General features: G+C 32.0%; 1 protein-coding gene across 9 annotated transcripts in view; it reads left to right on the forward strand.

Annotated features, from left to right (window-relative positions):
• The window catches only part of LOC124363051 (transmembrane and coiled-coil domains protein 2), a 60747-nt gene extending 43763 nt beyond the window's left edge, over positions 1-16984 (forward strand). For 7 of the 9 annotated variants that reach the window (XM_046818118.1, XM_046818117.1, XM_046818120.1 and 4 more), the window contains 3 exons: positions 2595-2750; positions 4498-4563; positions 5711-6004. In XM_046818118.1, the coding sequence (XP_046674074.1) occupies positions 2595-2750; positions 4498-4563; positions 5711-5833 (345 nt within the window). In that variant the 3' untranslated portion in view covers positions 5834-6004. Of the gene's footprint in view, positions 1-2594; positions 2751-4497; positions 4564-5710; positions 6032-6992; positions 7077-11066 lie in introns of those variants that run through there. The other 2 variants (XM_046818127.1, XM_046818119.1) reach the window with 2 other exon arrangements.
• The last annotated feature ends 6366 nt before the right edge of the window (positions 16985-23350 follow it).

Here is a 23350-nt window from a genome sequence, read left to right on the forward strand (position 1 = left end):
ATGTTTTATAAATGACAAGTTAATGCCTTTAAGGTAATATAAACTTTGTTTCTCCCTGAATTCTTTTTTTTAGTAAAATGGATTAATATATAGAATTCCTTAAACATGTTTAAAGTACTAGTTTTGTTATAATTTGTTTGCAACCAAACCATAAGTGGATTTATCACATAGATAGCTGAACTCTAGAAACAATAAGATTACATTTATCTCACAGACTGTCTGTCATACTTATTCATGTGGTTGCCATCCTAAAATAGCTATTGTAATCATTTGTCCATATGTAATTCGATAAATGGTAAAAATTAGTAATTTAAGTACACTTAATGTAATATACCTCTCACTGACTCACTGACAATTTAGCTTACGGAATGAGCATTTATGAAGCAACAGCAATGAACAATTTGGAGAGGTTACTGGTTCTACAAAAGAAATCATTGAAAATCGTGAAGCGTTCATAGAAGATTCTGTTAAAACAATTTTTTTGTTTAATTGGTATTTTTATATCAATAATTTAAGTAAATTAATTTTTTGATTCAATACTATAAACTAATAAACATATTTTCACAGAAATATTCATCAAGACAATCTTATTAGAAGAATTTTATAAGAAGAAAACATACTACAGAGGTGTGAGATATTTATATAATCTACCAAAAACTTATAATGGAAACGTATATGTTAAAATTTAAAAAAGACAATGGATTATGTAGTCAATAGTCAAAAGTTATTTATTTACAACAAAGAAGTGTAATGATGTAAAAAGTTACAATTAATTAAAATCTTCTGGTCTCTCGCTTTACAATATGGAAGAGTTCACTGAATTTAAGTATACTTTCGTGCTGTAGAAGGTCTCTTTCACGAACCAGTCTTGAAAACTTTTCTTGAACTCCTTCCTCCCAAGTTATTTTTTCATATTATGTGGCAGGTTTTCATAATTTGGTGTAGATTTTTCTTCCCATATAAGATGATTTCTTGCTATATCAGGTGGTGTGGTGTTCAGGAAGTTTGGTAGTCAGATGCTCTTTGGGTGTTGTTTGAATGAGTGTCTTTATCTCTTTGTAATTCCATTTGAACTGTCTGGACAACTACAGAGTAGATGTATAGTGCTATTACAGTTATAAGCTTTTAAGACTTAAAAACTTATATACAACTCTAACGGCCCTAAATCTGTAAGTGTTTGTATTGCTTTTTTTGGAATACTAAGATCTTGTTAAGATTATACAGAGATGTTCCTCCTCACACTGATATGCTATATCTGACATGGGATTCAACAGCAGCATGGTACATTGTCTTCACAATCACTGCTTACAGTTCTCCTATCCATTTCATTGTTCACAGCATAAATTCCAGATCCAAGTATTTTTGGTTGGACTAAGTCTAAAACAGTTTTAAGTTTTAAACAATATGAGCATAAGATTAGGTAACCACACAAGATTAGGAGGCGTCTTCAATAATGAACACAGAAATAGCTGACCATTGTAAATAAATTATATTTTTCAATCTTATTTATATATATTTAAAAGAATTAGATTTTTGCATGGAAATTTTAGGTATCTAAAACTATTATTTTGTATAAGCTTTTGATCAAAGCTCTTGACTATAAATGTGCCTTTTTCTTTATTTGAAATACATCCGATTTTAGGGCTTTGATCCAGAGTTAGACCAGTATGTATGCACACAAAGTGATTCACATATTGTAAAGGTTTTAACAAACGAATAATTAATCATTTAGATGAATTTAACCTCTAAAAGCAATGTTGAACTCGGTACCATAGTCTTCTTTTAATTTACTATTCTTGGTCGTGTGGCAGTGCAAGTTTTCTTGTCATTCAGGCAACAAATTATAAAAAGCTTGGATTATGTGTAAACTTATTACTAGGATCATCAAGATCCCAAGTAGTAGGAACTGTCTCACCACAGAGTTTTGAGTATGAATAGAGTTTAGAAGAATTGTGTTGAATCTTGTTGACATCTTTTTTATAATTCTTGAATTATAGTGCCTTTAGTGTCCTTTCCCATAAATTTCTCAGCTATTCATGTGTATTGAAACAGTTAAATTACAGTTTCATTACCATTTATTCTGTTTTTGATTGTGGATAAGGTGTTTTCTGACAATCTGTAGTTCTCATGTCTACTGGTTATGACAGAATGACAAAACGCAGGAAGTCAGAGTTAACATTATTCTGTCAAGTACAATTGTTGTCACCTTGGCATAATTGGTCTTGTAAGTGGTGCTTTTTATGAAGGTAAAACAGGCATGAAAGACAAAATTAAATGCTAAGCAAAACAAGGCTGGAGTAAACTTTACTCAACAAATCAAAGGTGAACTTGTTCTCTGAAAATCAGTAAAAAATAACAGCATTGTTTAAGCTTTGTGTTTTCTCCCTTTGTAATTTCAAAGAGAATGTAGAGTTAAGCCTTTTCTTGAAACTCTTCCTTCCTTTTTTTTACTGAGTTTAGTGGTTCAAAGTTAAGTGATTCAGGTATCATAGAATATAGTTTTCCTGCTCTTTGAGGTTCTGACTGTAATCTGTTTTAAGGTTTCTGACTGTAGTCTGTTTTAAGGTTTCTGACTGTAGTCTGTCTGTCCTCAGCAGGCTGTACACAAGGAGGTGACGTACCTGAGTCATGCCCTGACAGAGGAGAGGTTCCGCAGCGAAAGGCTCGAAGAGCAGGTCAATGACCTTACAGAACTGCATCAGAACGAGGTGGAAAACCTCAAAACAACTATCACCGACATGGAGGAAAAGGTAAGTTTAGACAATTTTATGATACTCTTTGTTTGTGTTAACATTTAGATATATTACCAGAAAGTGTTAGAAACATAATTGCTAGAAACTTAATTTAATTTTAAGTTTTATAATTATCTCTCCAGCTCTTAACACAATTGTATTCATATACTCTGGTTAATTTTTTTCAACATATACAGGGTCTGTATTATAGGTAACCGGACTGACTTCAGGAAATTTTTTATTGGCAAAATATGTACAATTTTTATTTAGAAATCTTCAAAGTAGTCCCCATTGGAGTCGATAACACGCTGATACCGTATTTTCCAATCCCTGAATGCTCCCTGGAAGTCGGCAACCTCGATGTTGTCTAGAGCCCTCGTTGTAGCACGTTGAACGTTTTCCAGAGTCCCGAACCGCGTCCCCTTAAGGTGTCTCTTGATCTTGGGGAACAGAAAGAAGTCCGGTGGTGCCATATCCGGGCTGTAAGGAGGCTGTGGCAACGTTGCCCTCGACTGTTTTGCCAACTGTTCGGTGACGAGCAGGCAGGTGTGCGACGGTGCATTGTCGTGATGGAGAATCCACGAATCGGCAATCTCCGGACGGACTCGGTGAACCCGGGCGGTTAGTCGACGGAGCACCTCTCTGTAGTACTGGCCGTTTGCAGTTTGACCGGGTGGCACAAACTCTTTGTGAACAATGCCTTTCACGTCAAAGAAAGCAATGAGCATCGACTTCACCTTCGATTTGCTCATGCACGCTTTTTTCGGTTGTGGTGACGCCGGTGTGTGCCACTCCGAACTCTGCCGCTTCGTCTCAGAATCGTATTCAAAAACCACGTCTCGTCTCCTGTAATAACGTGGTTAAAAAACTCTGGTTCGGTTTGCAGTCGATCAAGGATTTCCGAAGCGACAGCAACACGACGCTTCTTTTGCTCATCAGTCAGGTGTTTGGGTACCAGCTTCGCGCAGATCTTCCTCATGCCCAGATCGTTCTTAATAATGTTTTGAACGGCCATCTTATCAATTCCGACCTCATCTGCGATAGCCCGAATGCTCAGACGACGATCACTGTTCAACACATCACGCACTTTTTGCACATTTGTGTCCGTGTGACTCGTTGATGGAGGACCGACGCGCTGTTTGTCATAGACGTCATCGCGGCCCTCCCGGAAATTTTTGTGCCACTGAAACACCTGAGTTCTGGACAGAGCATCCTCACCGTAAGCCTCTTGAATCATTTGAAGAGTTTCCGTGGCCGTTTTCTTGAGTTTGACACAAAATTTACTGCTAAAACGTTGCTCGATCGTACTCTCCATTTTCACTCCGACGGGGTAACTGAACATGCACTCCGCTCTCGCTCGATACTAACTCTCCAAGCGCTTGGAGGCAACTGCTGCAGCCCGGTTCCCTTTCACTAGACCCCCCACCACCACTACAGCACCAGATACCAGTTAGCAGACGCTTTGACGGAGCGGGGCAGGCTCAGTCCGGTTACTTATTATACAGACCCTGTAAGCATGTTTTGGTGTTGGAAAAAATACTATTTAAAAAAAAATCACATGTAGGGCACTCTATTGGGTTTAATTTTACAGAGATGCTCATCAACAAAGATAAATATCAATAATATCAATTTGAATATTTTGGAATATACCTAAAAATATGTGAGGTATGGAAATTTATAATTAATTTTCAAGTTATTTTGAGGTTAAATATAAACTATCTTAGGAGGTGGGCGTTGAGATAACTAATTTATTCCTGCTTTACAGGTTCAATACCAGAGTGAGGAGAGGCTTCGAGACATTCACGAGGTTCTTGAGTCGTGCCAAACCAAGGTGAGTTTCTCACTGTTGTAAGACTTCTATTAGAAATACTTAAAACAGTGTAATCCACACAGTTTTTGCCGCTGAACTGAGTTCTTGCTATTACAAATGTTTTAATGGAGCATTATTGTTCTAAATTTAACTTGTTTTGAAGACACTTGACCATCCTGCCATTGTTGAAAAACTGTTCTGTGTAAAAAATGTACTAGTTGTATTCTTATACAATGTTTGCATCATGTATGAATGCTCATAACGGAGTTAGTAGGACATTCAACAAAATGCTTCTAATGTTGCAAGAATCGCAGAAGTGTGAAATTTCAACAATATACTGATTGCAATAAGCAACATTGTTTTCCTTATTTGTTTTAGCTTATAAAAACTATACCATAACTTAAAACAGCTATTATTTTAGCTTTAAACACCTAACATAATTTTTTTAATACTAGAGCAAGTACGCTGAAACTAATTGAAATGTACTACATTGAAAGAAGACACTTTGGAAGTGCACACTGTTTATTTCTCAGGTGAATCCCTGATTTTCAAAGGTTTCTCAGACGGATTAAATCAAGGTTTCTCAGACGGTCAAATCAATGTAATTCAACGAATACTATCTAAGAAAAATTAAAGAATTAGTTCAATGGTTCCTGCTAATAAACAAGTATAAAACTTTTTTTTGAGTAATAAAATATATGGTTAAGGTGGAGATTTGGAAAAAATTGGATTTAGGCTTTATTTTAACTTATATACAATATGCATGTTTTCTTCTATCCAACTGAAGGTAGTGTGTATTTGAAAGAAATTTCTTTTATATTATTTATACAATTATTAAAAAACTGTTTATTGGGAAAAGGTTTATCATTATATTAGGTGCCAATACTTTAGAAGTATCTAGACATAGAACATTCAATTATAAGAAATCTGTTTGCTGCTAAAATGGTTAAGACATTCGCTTCCTAGATCAAAATTAAATCAATCATTAAACTGATAGCATACTCATATTCTAAAAAATGTTAATGAAAGTGTGATATTCACTAAGGTAGAACACCAGCAGGCTCAGGATCAATAGTACCTGAAGGTCTGGACAGCTCTAGCGCTAGGCCTCTTGTGGTCAAGTGCATCAATGTGGTGGTGAATATAATATAACATGAGATATTTTCAGATCTCCAAGATGGAGCACCAGCAGGCTCAGCATCAACAGTACCTGACACTGGAGGGTCTGGACAACTCTAGCGCTAGGGCTCTTGTGGTCAAGTGCATCAATGTGGTGGTGAATATAATATAACATGAGATATTTTCAGATCTCCAAGATGGAGCACCAGCAGGCTCAGCATCAACAGTACCTGACACTGGAGGGTCTGGACAACTCTAGCGCTAGGGCTCTTGTGGTCAAGTGCATCAATGTGGTGCTGACTGTCCTGCAAGTCATCTTGCTGCTGATGGCCACTGCAGCAGGCATCATGATGCCATTCCTTCGCACCAGGTTAGTCACGTAGTAGCTCTAGTATATCTGGTATTAGGTAATCAATTACATTGAGACTAATCTTAGCAACCAAAACATTGTATGGCTGCATTACAAATTGTAAAGAATTTGAGTTAAATTGATTGAATCTTAAATTAGGAGAGTAATGTGAAATAGAATCAGATGTTATTGTTTGGATTCATATTTAATTACTGTCACATTCAAAACAACCAGAATATAGAGTTGACAAAATAGAACCAACTTTTGGTGCAATTGGCTAACTTCTTATTAATTTAATATACTGTGAAAGTTGTTATCTATCAAACTTAATTTTATGAATTTAAATACTGAAACTCTTTGAATATTATTACATTTTGTGTGTGTTTGTGTATATTTGTAGACAATAGATACATTTCTTTATAAGCATATCCATCAAGAACAGCAATAATAGAGTCAAGAAATGATATGCACTTTTTTCTCTGTTTGAATCTTTTAAACCATTCAACATTTTGAGTGCTTAATAACATTAATTATTATTGTTGTTGTGTATTTCTTTAATAAATGTAGTTCCTAAGGTGTGCTTTCCAAATAAAGTACATAAATTTGTTCATCAAATGGATGATGCAAAGTCCTACAGATTTCAACAGAACCCAATTAAGAAAGCTGCAGTCAACTGTACTAGAAGAGGAAAGGACAGAATGTCACTTAAGGGACATAGTATATCTTTGACCTTGACATGCACACTGTTAGATTAATAAGTTTTTTTAGCCAAACTCCAAAAACAGGATATCCTGAGCAAAGTTTATTTTTAATACTGATCATTTTAAAATAGAGGCTATACAATTTATATTAAAAAGTTGAAAATGCTAGCAGAGGTATGTTTATTAACATTATAAACTGTAGTATTATAAGTAATGCACCAAACTCACAGTTCAGTCATGCAGTCCAATTGAAGTTGATGGTGTGATGTTGTCTGTTAAAGGTTACGCTGCCTGACTACTATAGGCCTGCTGATAGTAGCTGTGGTGGTCATGAAACAATGGCCTGAACTCATGGATGTCACCAAGTATGTACTCACCTACTTCCAAGCTATTCTCTCTTTCCAGTAGCTGGTGAGTCCAGCATCGTCGATGTTGTTGCACTTCTACATTGTGCACCTCAAAGTTTTCCCTGGATGGGCCGATTCCGGATTCATTGTCTTGATTTGAAATATAATTTCTATCTTTTGATGTACGATAAGGGTAATATCATGTCAAATCAAGACACTTTAAATAGAAATTTTACTTCACCAGTTTATAATTATTTAAATTTTGGTATACTCGTAGTAAGTGCTGAGACTATCAAAAATTCCAAATTTTAAATTGTTTCCAAATTATAGAGAAATTTTCTATAAACTCTCCAAAATATGTTTTTTGAAGTTGTTCTAGCTCTTATAATTGATCTAGAGAGCTGGGGTAGGTTTCATTTTACTGCAAGTTTTATTGAAGTGACTAATTCTTTCTCTCAAAAAAATGGAAGCAGGACTGACAGATAGAAGTGATTACTCCTGATGATGTGCTGTGAATATAATCAACTCCTGACTCCTGATGTGCTGTGAATATAATCAAACACAGACTAAAATATATGGTAAAAAGTACTGGCTTCAATAAATCTATGAACTACTAATTTATTTATTGATGAATCCAATATAAAATTGATTAACTTACTGCATCATGTAATAGCAGTATTTAAAGCTCATTGGATTCTAAATTGATCTTTTCTAGCTAACAAAGCCGTAGTATAATTTAATCCAGAAAGAAAATTAGTCTTTCGGTTCATTATAATTATAACTTTTACTCAATTACATATTGCGCCTTACTTTACATTGACTTACAAAATAAATTATGTAAAAACAGATTTTAATATAAGTTTTGTTGAAGAAATGTCAAAACCATTAACTGACCTTTTAAAAGATAAATTATATTTAACAATGTCAAATGATATAATCATAAGTATAATGAGATAAGGAACGAGATAAGAATTTAGCAAGATTTTATTCCAGAATTTCTTATTTTCTTATATCAGTTATTATAAACCCATAATTTCATTTTTTTAAATCTAATGATGTTGAAAATGATGTAATTATTTTAAAAATTTAAGATTGTAGCAAAAATGATACTGACCAAATTATACGAACTAATACAAACGATTATAATGAAAAAGTACCAATATTTATTGTTTTAATATTTAGAAGTCATTGATCATTGTAATAGATAAAATGTAAAAAATTATTGCAAAAATATGAATAAAATTAATAGGAAATACAAAACTTTTTTATGTTAAAGTATTGTGTAATATTATTTTAAAATATATAAAAAAATAAAAATATATAAAATAACCATTTAATAATTCACAAAAATACATGTTCATGATACATATTTACAGCCCATTATAAGAAGTAGCCACTTCTGTCGGTCAGTCCCGCTACTGCCTTTCCATTTTTTTCTCTCTCCAGTAAAATATTATAACACAACATGGGCTATGATTTGTCAAAATACATAGATATGAAGATTTTGATTTAATTTCTTATTCAAAAAGTATATAATTTAAACTTATTATGAATGCATCGTAGGTACTGTTGAAAATCACATAGTAAAATATAAATATGGGATGATGATGGTTTTCTTGTTAAAAATCTTTCTTTGAATGTTTTTCAAACTTAATTCTCAATCTTATTTGGGTGCACATTTCAGGTACACAATAATTTTGTAAATCTATATTATTCTGTTTTCTAATTTGAATTCTCATCCACTTTGCGTAACTGATTCGAACTGAGAAAATCTGTACCTGCTTTCCCCTACATAATAAAATCAACTGGATACAGATCTAGTTTTGTGATATTGTAATTACTGTTATCATCCATATTAATTTTTTATGTGAAAACTTTTTTCAGAATTAATAGAGTAAATAAGTGGGAGTGCCGATGGCCAAGTGGTCTAAGACGTCGGACTTTGAGTCTGAGTTAGCACAGGTTTGAATCCTGTCTGTGACTGTTGCACTTTTTATCAGTACCATTGACCTTGTACTGTATCGACTCTCCCCCTTATTCTGTTTGATAAGATCCTCGCACAGGCCAGTGGCCACTGAGGACGGGCAGAATAAGGCATAAAAGGAGATCGGCTTCTCCTTTTTTTTTAAAAAAAAGTTTGGATTTATAATATCTTAATCAAGATAGAATCGAAATCGGCCTATCCCACTCTGAAAGTTTTGAGATACCATGCATACTGCAACAATGTTATCACGCTTATCTGATATTCCGAGTGCCTATCAGTACCTGTCAGCAATTTGGGTGCATCAGTTTACTTTGTGTCATCTGTTATGAAACATAAATTTCTTTTTGTTCTGAAGCATCATCCCGTCATACTGTTTTTTAATGGTATTGGGAATTTCAAAGGGCTCATAATTCGCATCAAGACGACAAACGTTCAGAGGTCCGGAATCCACCGTCATTCCAGAAAATGTCCATCAGGTGCATGGTGTGATCCAAGAGGATAGACACTGCTCTTATTTAATGAGACTTCCCTAGGGATTAAATCTGCAGCAGTGGGAATAGTCTTGCTTGGCATATTAAAGTCAGGAAAATTGTTTCTTGGGGAGATACATCACGATTTGGCACATTAACAAAAAGTTGAGAGTGTGACAATAAGCCAGCAGACTCTTCCACTGATCAATGAAGGTGATCATCAGATTGTTTTCAAAGTTGTCACTTGACGTGAGATGTACATACCATTTTGTGATGTTCCACCTTGAGGGGAGAGTCGCGAATGGGTGTTTGAAAACAAGCCATCCCCCACAAGGATCAAGAAACAATAATCAGTGAAGAAAGTAATGTATGCTGTTTTGTTCATGAGTACGAGACTGGTGAAGACTATTATATTAAGCCGTAGATACAAAGTCAGTTACTGCAAGTTGGTACACTGACCAATGCTTACCAGAAGTTCTTCATGCCTTGAAAATTAAGATTTATGCCTTGATCATTAAGAGTTTAATTTTGCAGTACGACAATGCCTCTTCCCTAACTACTGCAAAAGTCTTTGTTTTTGGCTGAAAATGACATAAAAACGATGGACATCCCCCTTATTCATCTGATCTCACTATGTGAGACATCTGGTTATTATATAATCTAAAGAAACATTTGCCTAGTCATCACTTTTCTTCGTAAGGCGAAATCAATGAGATTCATAAATCTTTTGCCCCTATTCCAAATGTTGAGTGGTTGGGTGCTTTGAAGGAGTGCATTGATGAAGGAGGGGATATTTTGAGCACACATATCTCAAAACTTTCAAAGTTACCTTCGTAGTTTCTAACTTTTCTGGAGTATTTCTTCACTTTTGGCACGATTTTAGTTTTTTGGTAACTTAACACAATAAATTTTGATTTCACCATACTATTATTCACCATTAGACGTACTTCCTTATCTTAGTTAAAGTTCAACCCTAAGTTTCCTTATGAGCACATTCACATTTTAGATGTGATTATTACCTCAAATTTGTAAACATTTTGTGTTGTACCAACGTCTCACAAAACTTAAACTAAATACACACATTGTTTTTTTTTTTTTTTTTTACTTAAGTCACTTTGGTAACTTTTGTAACCAAACTTAAAAATTATACTGAAATTATAGTTGAATACAAAGTTTGAGTTATATTTCTTTAAAAAATAAAGAATAATAATAATGTAAAAAACTAAATCAACATTATTAAAATTATAATTGATTTCATAATGAGTAATTTTTATTAATAGTGTTCTCTTGGAGAATTTAATCATTTTTACCACATCCTTTATTTCAGTTTTAAACATTCATGTATGCAGTTTTATATACATTTTGGAATCAATAATATATCGACCAAGTTATATTTTATTTCCACAAGAATAACTTTTATAAGATTTTTTCTGTTCACCATTCTTCTTTATTATTTATTGTCCACCATGTTTCATGTTGTACTCGCTTGTTGTGCATGCTTGTGGTCTCCGCTTGCGTATTGCAGTAATCCCGCAAGGTGGTTGTTGATTGCAGACTGGTTGTTGCAGCCAAGCTGAGTATGGGTGAGCATTGGGTCTCGCCCGCCCCAGCCTCGTAGCCACAAGTGTCCTTCACGACCCGACATGTTGACTGTACTCTTATTGATTTTTACTACTTCTCCGTAGACTTGAATCTGTTAATATTGTTTTACAAAAATGTGAAATATCAAACAATCTTTTAATGTGTAATTAAGATATAATTTTCAGTAGGATAAGTGTTACGCTGAATTATTACATTAATATAGCCTATGGACTGTTTTTTTTCCTACTAAACTCAGTCAACATGTTCTGGAAATGAGTCTAGTTATGATGTAGCCTACAGTAAGTGGAATTTGCCACTGCTGGTGGTTCTTGTGAAGGTCTCAGTACACCAACTTGTGATTGACTGATTGTTTCCATTCGTTTGTTAATTGATTGTTTTGTATATTTTATTATTGTATTCAATTAAGAAGCAATGTGATATAATTAACGTAACGTTAAGCGAGTTAAGTAGATTTTTTCCCGCCTGCTCTCTAAAAACTCCGTCAATTATGGACAAGATGTACTTAATAGACTGGACTGTAACCCCCCGTTCCGTGTGCTCCGAGTCACACCGGTGTTGAGCAGACTGTTGTAAGTGTACATTTCTGTGTGAAGTTAGAGTAGGAATTTATTCCGACACCAAAGTTCATTTGGGGATTTGAATTATTTATCGTTAAGTTTACAAATGATTTATTAGTGGATGAATATTTGGATATTCGGAGAGCTCAAACCTAGGAATGTTGAGACTGCATGTTGCACATAACGTCTCTTAACGTATTGTTTAGTGATTTGGTTTGTAATAACTTTTAGTTTCTGTGTAGAGAATTAAAAATAAGAAATTCAAGCGACCAATACATTTATTCTTGTACATCATCTACTAGGAAGATTTAAATGCTTTTAAAGTTTAGTCATTTAGAATCTGATTAGCTATTAAAATTGTACATCAACTCGAGTTGATCAATTTGTATTCTGAGTGCATGAAATTTTAAATTAACTATCATTATAACTATTAAGTTTTTATGTATGAAAAGTAAATTTAAGTGTTTTTATTCTGACTGCATTTTAAATAGTACCTCCATGTGTCCGGATATTGAATTAAATCTTGCTAAGAATTTTATGGAATAAAGCAGCATAAATGTTTGTTTTTATATTCAGTTTTTGATGCACTCTACTGTAAATATTATTATGTGGATTAGAACTTTGGTCAAATATAAGTAAACATGTGACAACGGGAATTTGATATAAAATTATGTACCTTATATCTAAATGTTATAAACTAAATTTAACAACAAGTGAGTTGTAGTTTGCTGGTGTACCACATCATGGACTCACCTCTTTCTAAAATTATTTAACTTCTAGCCTTTTTTTGGCCATATAGTTGAACTTTTAAAGTATTCAATAAAATAATTAACCCTCCATCTGCCACACAACCAATTTCGCTTTCAAAGAGACTCTTGTCTCAATTACTGTTTTAAATTTCTATTACATTATACAAGTCCTGTCTTTAATTCTTGTATTCTAACAATGAAATAAATCAGATCATATATGCATTAAGCATAATATATATATATATAGGTACTGATTTCACACAGCTTATGCTTGTGCTGATATATATATATATATATATATATATATATATATATATATATATATATATATCAGCACAAGCATAAGCTGTGTGAAATCAGTACCTAGTGCCATCTTTCAATATTTTCTCAATACTTACTTACAGGTTATGGTTCTACTATGGTTAAAGGTTGGATATTCATTCATTATTCATTTTATAAATATGCAATACAGCAGTAAAATATAAAAATAGTTTTTTATTTATTGGTTTTAGACCTATAAACACAATTTATAAATTAAAATGTTCATTTATCTTGTAACTGCCTTGTAAAATTTATTTTATCTTAGCTTTATAAAAACTAAGATTCAAATAAATAATCTAAACATCACATTTCTTATAAAGCTTTATCACATCAAAGCTATGTTGGACTTATCAGTTTGTAAAAATGTTTGCCATTGTTGTGTATTTTCACATTGTATACAATATTATTTCTTTCAAATAAATCATAAAAATGCAATTTTCAAAATTATTATTTTGTTATTTTTTTTGTAAAGTAGTACTATGTATAATAATAATAATATAAGCAGCTAGAATTTTAACAATGGAAGTTTATACAGATTTATGAAAAGAGCTTGTGAATTCGCTAAAAAGGAGGGGAAGATGGAGGGTTAAGTACAGATCCAGCAACATTATAAGTAGTAACCAAATCATTTCTTTTGTTTAATTCCATTCTGTAGACCTAGTAGAAATCTAAAATTGGAATATTTTGTCACATTTGGCCAACTCAGAAATAAAATTTCCGTCCAACTATAATTATTAACTAATAAAAGATTTGTCAGAAACTTTTCTATTTCCAGTTTATGCACGTTAGTCTTTAAGTTTTTTATCTAATTTATTGCCGTTGTTAATTTTTCATTGTGATTTTACCAATTATTAAATTGTTTTAAAATTGTCTCATTATTAATAAAAATGTGAATCACTCATAAAAGCATCATATTGTACAGCTCTTCAGGAATATTTAGTTGTAATAATAGTTTATACTAATGAGACTGCTTTTGTTTAGAGTAAACACGTGTTCTCTAATAAGAATTATAATAATATAAAGATTTTGATCTAATAAATGTTTGATATACAAACAATATTAAAGCAGCAATATGCAACATTTTGTTGTTATTAAGTTATAATCAACTTATAAATAAAAATTGTTTTAATTTGGTTTTCTTATTTATTACATTTTTAATGGTCATATTGTAATGAAACAGTATTTTATAATACCTCTGTTGCCTTTTTTTGGTCCATAATTACATTTTGTTAGTATTACCATATGAGTTATAAAAAATACAGATTATATATTTACCATTGTCATGTAAGTAATGCATAACCACTGAAAAAACATGCAATTTGAATAAAAATGTTGAATTAAATTTAGAATTATGTATTTAAATTTAAGATTGTAACCAAGAACTTCATGTACTAAATATTTTTTACCTTTTAGGGTAAAAATATAAATGATTATATCAAAATTATTTTACAGGATAGTTGAATTGATTTTTGGCTGTGAAGCAATATATGAATGCTGTTGGATTTGAATTATTTTTAGTTAATAATAAAAGTAGTAAATTGTATCAATAATACTTAACATGTCCATCACAGACTATTTATTTGTAACGTGTTTAGAAAATAAACAAAATTTTTATTTGAAAATTTATTATGTTAAAAGTTGATATTTACGTTATTACATTAATATTTTATAAACTAAATGTAAACATTGTAGTATTTTTTATTTTTAAACATAACTTAATAAAAAACTCCTTAAGTGTTAGGATAATATGCTAAGAAATAACTGAGGTTTAGTTATTGTGGATCTACATATGGTGAGATGCAGTTGTATTCAGTTCAAAAAGTACATTTCTAAAGTACGATGTGAAAGTTATATAAAAACAAATATTATGAAATATGTTTTACAAATTATGTTTAAATCAGAATATTCTGGTATTTAATTCATTTCACCTAAGTATATGTTGTGTCATTTTGTTTTTTTTTTGTCTGGATCAAGATGTATACTATATTATATCAGTATAATTTTTAGACGTTTGTTTTATAAAATTAAAATGAATTATTGTTTGGAATGGGTATATTACTGGAGTACACGAAAGCGTGTTTATATATTATTAGTTAAATGTTATGTCGTGTTTGAGTTGTAATAAAGTGATAGCCAGCCACCTTGATTGTGTATATAATTGTAAATACTTGATAATACTTGTTAATACATTAGATTTAATAGTGGAGGACTGATGGTGTGTGGCCTCTTAGTATGTTCTAAGGTTGCTGCAACATTACACTTTTTTGTGTTATTTGTATTGAATATTAAAAAAAAATTTTTTATATGTACACATGCCATTGTCCGATATGAAAACCGAAAATAATAAATTTAGAAGATTTCTGCTCTCTTCTATAGGCGGAAAATTTAAAACACTCAGTTAAACACGTCAGATAAGATATGTCAAACATATATTTTTGTTGAAACCGGACTCCTAGCTTTTTTAAGGTGATTTTCCTGTAATTGGCAATTTTTCTGAAAATAAACGTCAACATCGGTGCAAACATTTTACCTTTATATACTAGACATTACATTTAAATGTTGACTCTCTGCCAGAGCTCTGGAAGTTGTATTTTGATCTTTATTTAAATAACCATAGAACCAAAATTTAATCACTTCATGGGATGTTGGTCATAAAAAAACTTGGTACAGGTTTTGCAAAATTTTGTTTAAAAATTCAGTATGAAATATTGTCATAAAATACATTATTTCTTTTAAAAACACAGTTTAAACTTGGCGTATGCATATGCGTATGTCATGTTAAAGTGGTTGAATGATGATTTTAATGAACATTTAAGTGTCTTCTGTACTATTTTGTTAGATGTTTTGTCTCATTTTTTTATTTTCATATAAATATTATGTATGTGATCAAATTACGTGATATATTTGAGAATTGACAAAACTGGTTATTGCACATCGAGAACTTATTCGATGACTGAAGAAAGAGCAGACCGAACATTAGGGTTTGGCTTGCACGTACCAGAACACTTGGGTTGTCAAGGGAATAATTATATAAATTATACTCTATCCGTTAGGGCTCACAGCTGTTCAGATACAGTATAGTTTAGAAAGTATAATATCTCTGTATATACAGAGTGCGGCAGAATCAATTAAGCGGTTTTTGGGAGTTATAAAAAAGTAACAGAGCTTGGTATACATAAATGGAGTTTATATTATTAGTAAATACCATTTTATGTTCTCTAAGTTTTGAATATAACATCCTTAAGTAAGGATTGTTGATCGAATGGGGATGTTGAGTTTAGCTCCATTTAATTTCAATTGTGCACTGAAAAAATGATGAGAACACCTTTTTATTGAGATTGCACTTAATTTTGTAGTTTAAGTCTCTCTGATGTCGAAACGACAGTTTGTATTGAATTTCTTCTTCACCAACTTTTAGGATTTCTTCAAACGGATGTGGAAGGATCAAGAAGTTAAAATTTCAGATACTGCACTAAGTGAAAGGTGTAATGGAGCTGAATTCAACATTCGCGTCCTAAAGATATCGGAAATTAGCAGCAAAGCATTGCTGAAGACAATCTCGGAAGTTTTGTATCCTCTTGACATATATATCATAGGGGATGGTGTTGATATCCTCAACAATCCGCTCTGTCAGTGTGTGTGAGAATAATGTTTGAACACTAATCTTCAGTTATTGCCAAAAGAAGAAATCATAAATACCCAAGTCTGGTGACAATGTAAGCCACTCCACAATTTACGTTGTGATCACTGATTACTGTTTTAATGATGTGCCCGCACTAAAAAGCTTCAATAGTCTTAGTCCAAACCTTGTTGAATACTGAAATGTGGTCATCGATGGAAGACAGTACAAACAGTTTCACCCATTTCCACAGCAAGATAGTTAGCTTAGCATAATTGATTAATTGGTTCTGGCGCACCCTGTAAATCACAGAATATCTCTAGCATTGATCATGTGCAATGTTGCTGCAACCTTAGTGTAATCTATCCGAATTGTAAATATTCATGTACAGTAGAGTGAATGGTTCAATAGGCCTAATGATCACAGCTTGTTATATTTTCTGTACTCCTATGTTTTTTTTATATATTTGGTGTACAATGTATATCTTTTCTTTTTCACATTTATTCACACATTTATTTATTTATATTATTTGAAGGGTATTTTTATACTTGAAATTTAATATTTTATTACAGTGTTTCCAATGTACATAAAGTATTGTGTAATAAACGCATCATTTTAGCCCTATGTTTATAATTAGTATTTTTGTATTTTAATTAGCTCCTAGAACAGGGTGGGTTTTTGTTGTACAAGTCCTTTTAACAGTTGTCTATTGTTACAATAATATTCAAAATAGCAGTGGAAATATAATAATTAATATAATAATTTTCACAAAGAGAGAAAGTGATTAAAAAAATTTGACAAATTTATAAACGTAAAGGAAGTTTTAAAAAAGTTTAAGAAAAAAGCTTAAAAATGTGAATTTTTCTATTTTTTTTTTTTAATATTTATAATTTTCTATAAATAGTGTAATACACTAATAAAATTTAATTTATATTATATAAAACAAGTTTTTCAATTAATATATTATATTTTTCTATGAAATTCACCTAAATTATTCACACATATTTTTCAGATTTCTATACCTTTATGAGCTATAATTTGACTCGATAGTAAACTGAAGGCTGTACCATAGAAAACCCACCCGGATATTGGTGATATATGGTAATGTTCGGATGCCATTTTGCCCTCCACTATTGCGTATTGCGTGTACCATTGCGAGCAATGTGTGTTAAGTGAGCCGGAAGCACAAAAGTCACCATCCATATATATTCGGACATTCAGTTCCTAATTTATTATTATCATTGATTTGCAATGTAATTTAATTATGGTCTTGTCGGAACATTGTACTTTACCAAAATGTAATAAACGAGGCAAATGAATGACGAACAATTATGTTGTTTTATTCACCTTCATTTTGTGTTTATAATAATTATTATAGTATTAACCCTTGTGTTGCTTTTACAGATCCAGAATCAGTAGTTCCACACTGCAAGGGTTAGTATTCCCTTCTCGATTCTTTTGTTTTGGATCAGTCAGACATGTTGATAAAAGTCAGAGCATCTTCAGCCAATCATATGTGACCGACTGTTGGTTACAAATGACATCATTCAGTCTCTTTATCTTGAACCTTGATTGTGATATATCTATAAATTAACTACCTTAATGGTTGTTTTAGTGTGTCAAGCTAAAACAATTATCATTTGATTTTGATTTAACCCTATCAAAATTAGTGCGACTGTCATTGATTTTGTTTCCAATTACACAGTCAATCTCACGTAAAACTCAACTGTCTAATTTCACAATACAAATTTGATTTCGGCACCTGTACTATTAGAGCTGTCAGCTTTTCCTTTTGTAGGAAAACCTAACATGGTCATTTCCAAAATCTTCCTGGTCCCAAAGTACCCGCCATGCTTTAAAAATAATATCCGTTTGTGAATGTGAGTGCAAATATGGAGTAATTGACGAAGTACAAGTACCCATCTATTTCATTCAAATTGAATTCCCAAAGTTTGAAGTTCATTTTTGTGCATCATTATTTCAAAGAAACGGAATGATAAAAAAATGTGTTATTAGTTGGTTATGACTAATGACAATCACAACTACCAAGAAGATAGGTGGGAATGAAGGTTATGCCATAGGTTGGTTATGACAACCTGCTGTTGGGTTGTGCTTGGTTGGTTTGACTCAGTACAGTAAGAAAGGAGATGAATTTCTTAAATAAAGCATTACAGGAGATAATTTGGGTGTCATATGACTCCTAAATCCAAGCAAGACTTGATGCTTTGCCTTCGAAAGACCAACAGTACTGACCACACCAATGTTGCAGACAGTTTTGCTGTAGTTTGTCCTCGCAACTCGTATAGCCAGTACAGATGGCCGCCATAATGCCATATTTGTTTTTTACCTCCGCAGGTCGCAATTATTTTAAAATTTCCTCCGCATTATTTGCATAGTAACTAAAATATTTAAACAAGAAATTTAAAATAGTCTAATATTTATTTTTAATAAATCTTTCTAAAATAAAAATAAACATATATTTGGGAAATTTTACTCTCACGTATATGTAGTTAACAAAGATATGTAAATAAAATGTTATAAAGTAGACTTTTACAGTTATGTTATGTTATACAGAGACATGAACTATTTTATGTGTTTCTCAGTGTTTACATTTTTGTACGGAATAAAACTTTTAAAAATACATACCTATGTGTAGTCAAGAATAGTTAGCACACGTCTTACAGTAAAACTTTTTAGGTTTCTATCACTTCAGTGTATAGACCCACTACGTGTCATTCGTCTTGTTTAGAGTGCACAGTCAATGTTTAGAGATGAATCATAGGCAAATTTAAAATTTACTGCTTTACTTAAAAATTTAAAATAAAGGTGCTCAATAGGTTTTAGCACTCGCCATTCATTATAAAACAAAGAGAATATTATAAAATAATGTTTAGTGGGCAGTAGTGCTCACCTTACAAGCTATAGACGTATTACATCTTGGCCAGTACAGCTGGACATTCAAGCTGAGATAACATTACGGCAAACATTAATCTGCACTTCCGACAAAATGGCAGCAGTCAGTAGGGTTGGCCATATGAGCTCCAAGGACAAATTGTAAATACTGCCTTATAGTGCATAGGGTTGGGAATGATGGTATTTTATCACTAGAGAGAAAGCTAAGTAGACAATTCAGCACATTGATCATGCTTGTTAAAAATTTTTTAGAACAGGAATTGTTTTATTAGTAGATCTTATATTAAGAGGCACATTATACATTTTTATAGATTTGTGAGTCTTTAAGAAACCTCTAGTTTGCGAAATGATACAAACGGAAAGGTTTAATGTCTTGAGGTGTAATATTGCTCCATAATATCGTACTCCCACTATTTCTGCATAAAAACTGGTTTTATAATTGAAAACATGTGTATGTTTTGTTATATACACCTTGTATATAGCGATTTTAGATTTCTGCAACTCTACTTATTTAAAAGTATATCTTCTAGCTGGACTTCAATAGTCTAGGAGCTGAGGGACAATTTGCATTATATAAGCACACAACTAGGGTTTTCTTAAAGTTGTGGTCAAAAATGGGAGGTATCAAAAGGGTTAAAATTAGGAAATGATCATTTCTGTCTCGTATTATATTTTTTCTAGCTTGATACACTTAAAACTGACCATCATACACCATAAGTAATAGTTATATCAATGACAGTAAACTAAATAGAGACATACCACCACTTTAAAGGTCTGTATATGGTTAGCTGAAGCTGGTTCAACTTTTATTATGTATATAACAATTGGTTTTATATGTGTCTGAAAAAAGAAAATATGATCTGAGAAAAATCATTTAATACTTTTGATCCCCTTCTAATTTCTATCTCCACCAAAGCTAGTGCAGCTGACTATCAATTTCTTAGGAAGAATTTATATAGCAATTTCAAGAAAATTCAGCTGTGTGCATTTACAAAGCAAATTTACTATTGGCTCTCAGAGTATAATACTAAACCACAAGATAATTATTGTTCATCTCAAGTTTCTACCATCCTTTTCAAAGTTTTGTCATGAAAACATGTACTGTAGAAATTTAATAATATATATACATTTCCTCAAATAGGCTATTTAAGAGATTTGCCCTTGTGAGTGCAAGGGGTAGATTAGTTATTACCATCACTTTGCCAGTACTGGTGGCGAGAGAAAAGAAGAAGAGACCTGGTCCATGCCGGCGCACAGCTGTGTACTAGTGTGTTGCCGCATGGTAATTTCAGGCGCTTCGCCCCACAGCCAACCCTGCGAATTGTTTATCCTAGCAATGGAGTTATTTGTTTTCAGTAATGTGGCATTCCTGCAAAGTGTGACTCATCTTAGACATTATTTTCTTTTGACGTGGTAGGTATTTGTAAAGCTGTTGAAGCAAATTTTTTTTATCTAATTACAAATGTTAATATTTTTTTGCGTAAGAGGGTTTTTGTTTACTGTATATTGTGTTAGTCAGTAAGCTATCAATGTTAAATTTTATATACATAAAAGCACTACATTTACATTATACATATATGAACATTAGTAATTGTTATCTTAACAATACAAAAATCTTCAATTTCAGCAATTCATTCCTTTAAATATTGTTTGTTTACAACCACTGTAGAGCCTAATTATTAAAATTTATTACAAACATAAATTTTGCTCAATTTTAATTAATCAAAACAGTACCATCATTTAAATTATCTTATAAAACATAACAATTAGGCCGCAAATCAATCAAAACAGTGAAACAATAATGGAATTACGAAACAAGGCGTGGCAACATACTAGTAGTAGCGCCTGCAATTTTAAAATAGGCCAGAATCCAGGTCTCTTCTTTTCTCTCGCCATCAGTAACCTTCAGTGCCCTCACATTTAACTTTTTTTTCTATTGTTTGAAGTTTTGAACAATTCTGACTAGTATGCTTAATAATATTACTTACTAATAATTTGTGGTGTTGTAAACAAATTTGTGCTATTGGAAAAATAAAGATCGGATAATGGATTTGGAAGTTTAGCTTAATCAACTTGTGGTCTTTATGTAACGATTCTTGTAAGATTGAGTATGTACCGAGGAAAAGCAATAAACCTATTTTACATTGTTCTGTTGAAGTGCCATCAGTTTATTATCACAGTCACTGTATTTGAGTTACTCTTGAATGACAGCACTAAGACTGAAAAATAGCAGTGGATTTCCACTGAAAATAGTACCATTAATATTAACCATTTGCCTTTGGTAGTACTTAATGGTATTTGAAGAAAAGTCTGGTGGTCAGCATTGTTGGCCATTATGCTTACTTGTGTTTTCCCCTGTTTTTGGTTTTCATCTTATAAAATGTTAATACTGTCGCTAATTTATATATTTATTGTGATGTAGGTGTTGATTTGCTGATGATATTTTTATTACTAAAAGCATTGTTATGTATTTGATTTTATTATTATTATGGTTTAATTGTTAATTCAGTTGCAAAGTATATAGTTGTGGTATTGTAAGCATTGCATTGCTATTGTATTTCGATTCCCTGTTGCTGCCACAAATTTATATATTTAACTAGGCAAGTTTTTGTTCACAATTGTCATCATTTATGTATGTACTTGTATAAAATTAGTGATCACTGTTGAGATAAATAAATAACTCAATAGAATGTTTTTTCAATATTTTGAATGGCCAGCTGCACTGAACAAATTAGTAAATATGTCTGACCTGACACAGAAACTGGAGGGAGTTAGCAGTGCTGGCCATATAAATTGATAAGACAGTTCAAACTAAACAATTCTGAACTGGTAAAGGAATTGCATTTTTTGTTACAGTTACTGGCTGTCCAATCACAAAGGGATAAATGTGAACAAACCAATATTAATATACCATCCACAAGTTACATGCACCTCTCTAACCTTATCAGATATTAATAGGACTGTAAACTAGAATCTCATTCTTTCTGTATTTTGATGATGCATATAACCTTACTGCTATTGAATCTACTAATTTTTTATATTGCAAAAATTTAATTACAAAACTAATGTTGGTTGAAAATAACTTCCACAAAGAAGTCAGTATCAGATTATCAAAAAAGCTGGCAGCCTGTGATAAAGAAGCCATATTGGTTGCTGATTGGTAGAGCTTCTACCAATCACTTATAGCTCGGCCCCTCCCATCTTTATAATCATATGTTCATTACTAGTTCAGCCAGTTTTGGTTTAACATTTATTCACTGAAGATGGCTGCTCACAGCAAGGCCAAAATCATAGACAATGGAGATGTATCACTGTGGTTGATAATTAGGACTAGTCAATGGAATTTTATTGTAATGGGATATATCCTGCCAATGGTAATTTCAGGTCTGGTATCAGATCATGCTCTGAGCTATATTGAGTCTTCTGTAGTATAATTTCTGTGATTTAAATATCTCAAGATTTTAATTGCGTTGTTTTGAACCAGAAAACCTAAATGATGGAAATAATGTATCAACACCAAATGTCCTTGAATGCAGTGTCACTACAACTGATCTGCGTAATAAATAAAGTACAAACATGCATTTTGAACTTAAATAAACTGAGCAATTGTAAATGACACTCTTCAACTTTACTGGCACAATAATTTTTTACATATCCTACAGGTTAGTACTACTAGAAGACTTGTTTGAGTAAATTTTAAAGTTGTGACATATATTTCTAAAGTAGCTATATAAAAATCTCTATAATGTATTACATTTCAATGTTATTTGTGCACTTGATTTAGGACAGTAACCTTTTGTAATAGTACTTATTGAATGATAAATTATGAAAACCAATATTTCAGATAAATTATGTATAAAATAAGTGTGGGTTCTTGTGTATTATTACCATGGACATTGAACTGGCATTTAAAGCTCTGACAAAGTTAAGTAAATGTTTTCAAAATCTTTTAACATAGTTTTATCTCATAAGTACCTAGTCTGATATAAGATTAAGTGTAACTGTTTTTCAAAATTTTTAGAAAAACTTGTATATTTTACATTTATGTGTTACTTGAAAATCTAGATCTGTTTGGAA

This window comes from Homalodisca vitripennis, chromosome 5 (genome assembly GCF_021130785.1).
Source record: "Homalodisca vitripennis isolate AUS2020 chromosome 5, UT_GWSS_2.1, whole genome shotgun sequence".
In the NCBI taxonomy this organism is placed as follows: Eukaryota; Metazoa; Arthropoda; class Insecta; order Hemiptera; family Cicadellidae; genus Homalodisca; species Homalodisca vitripennis.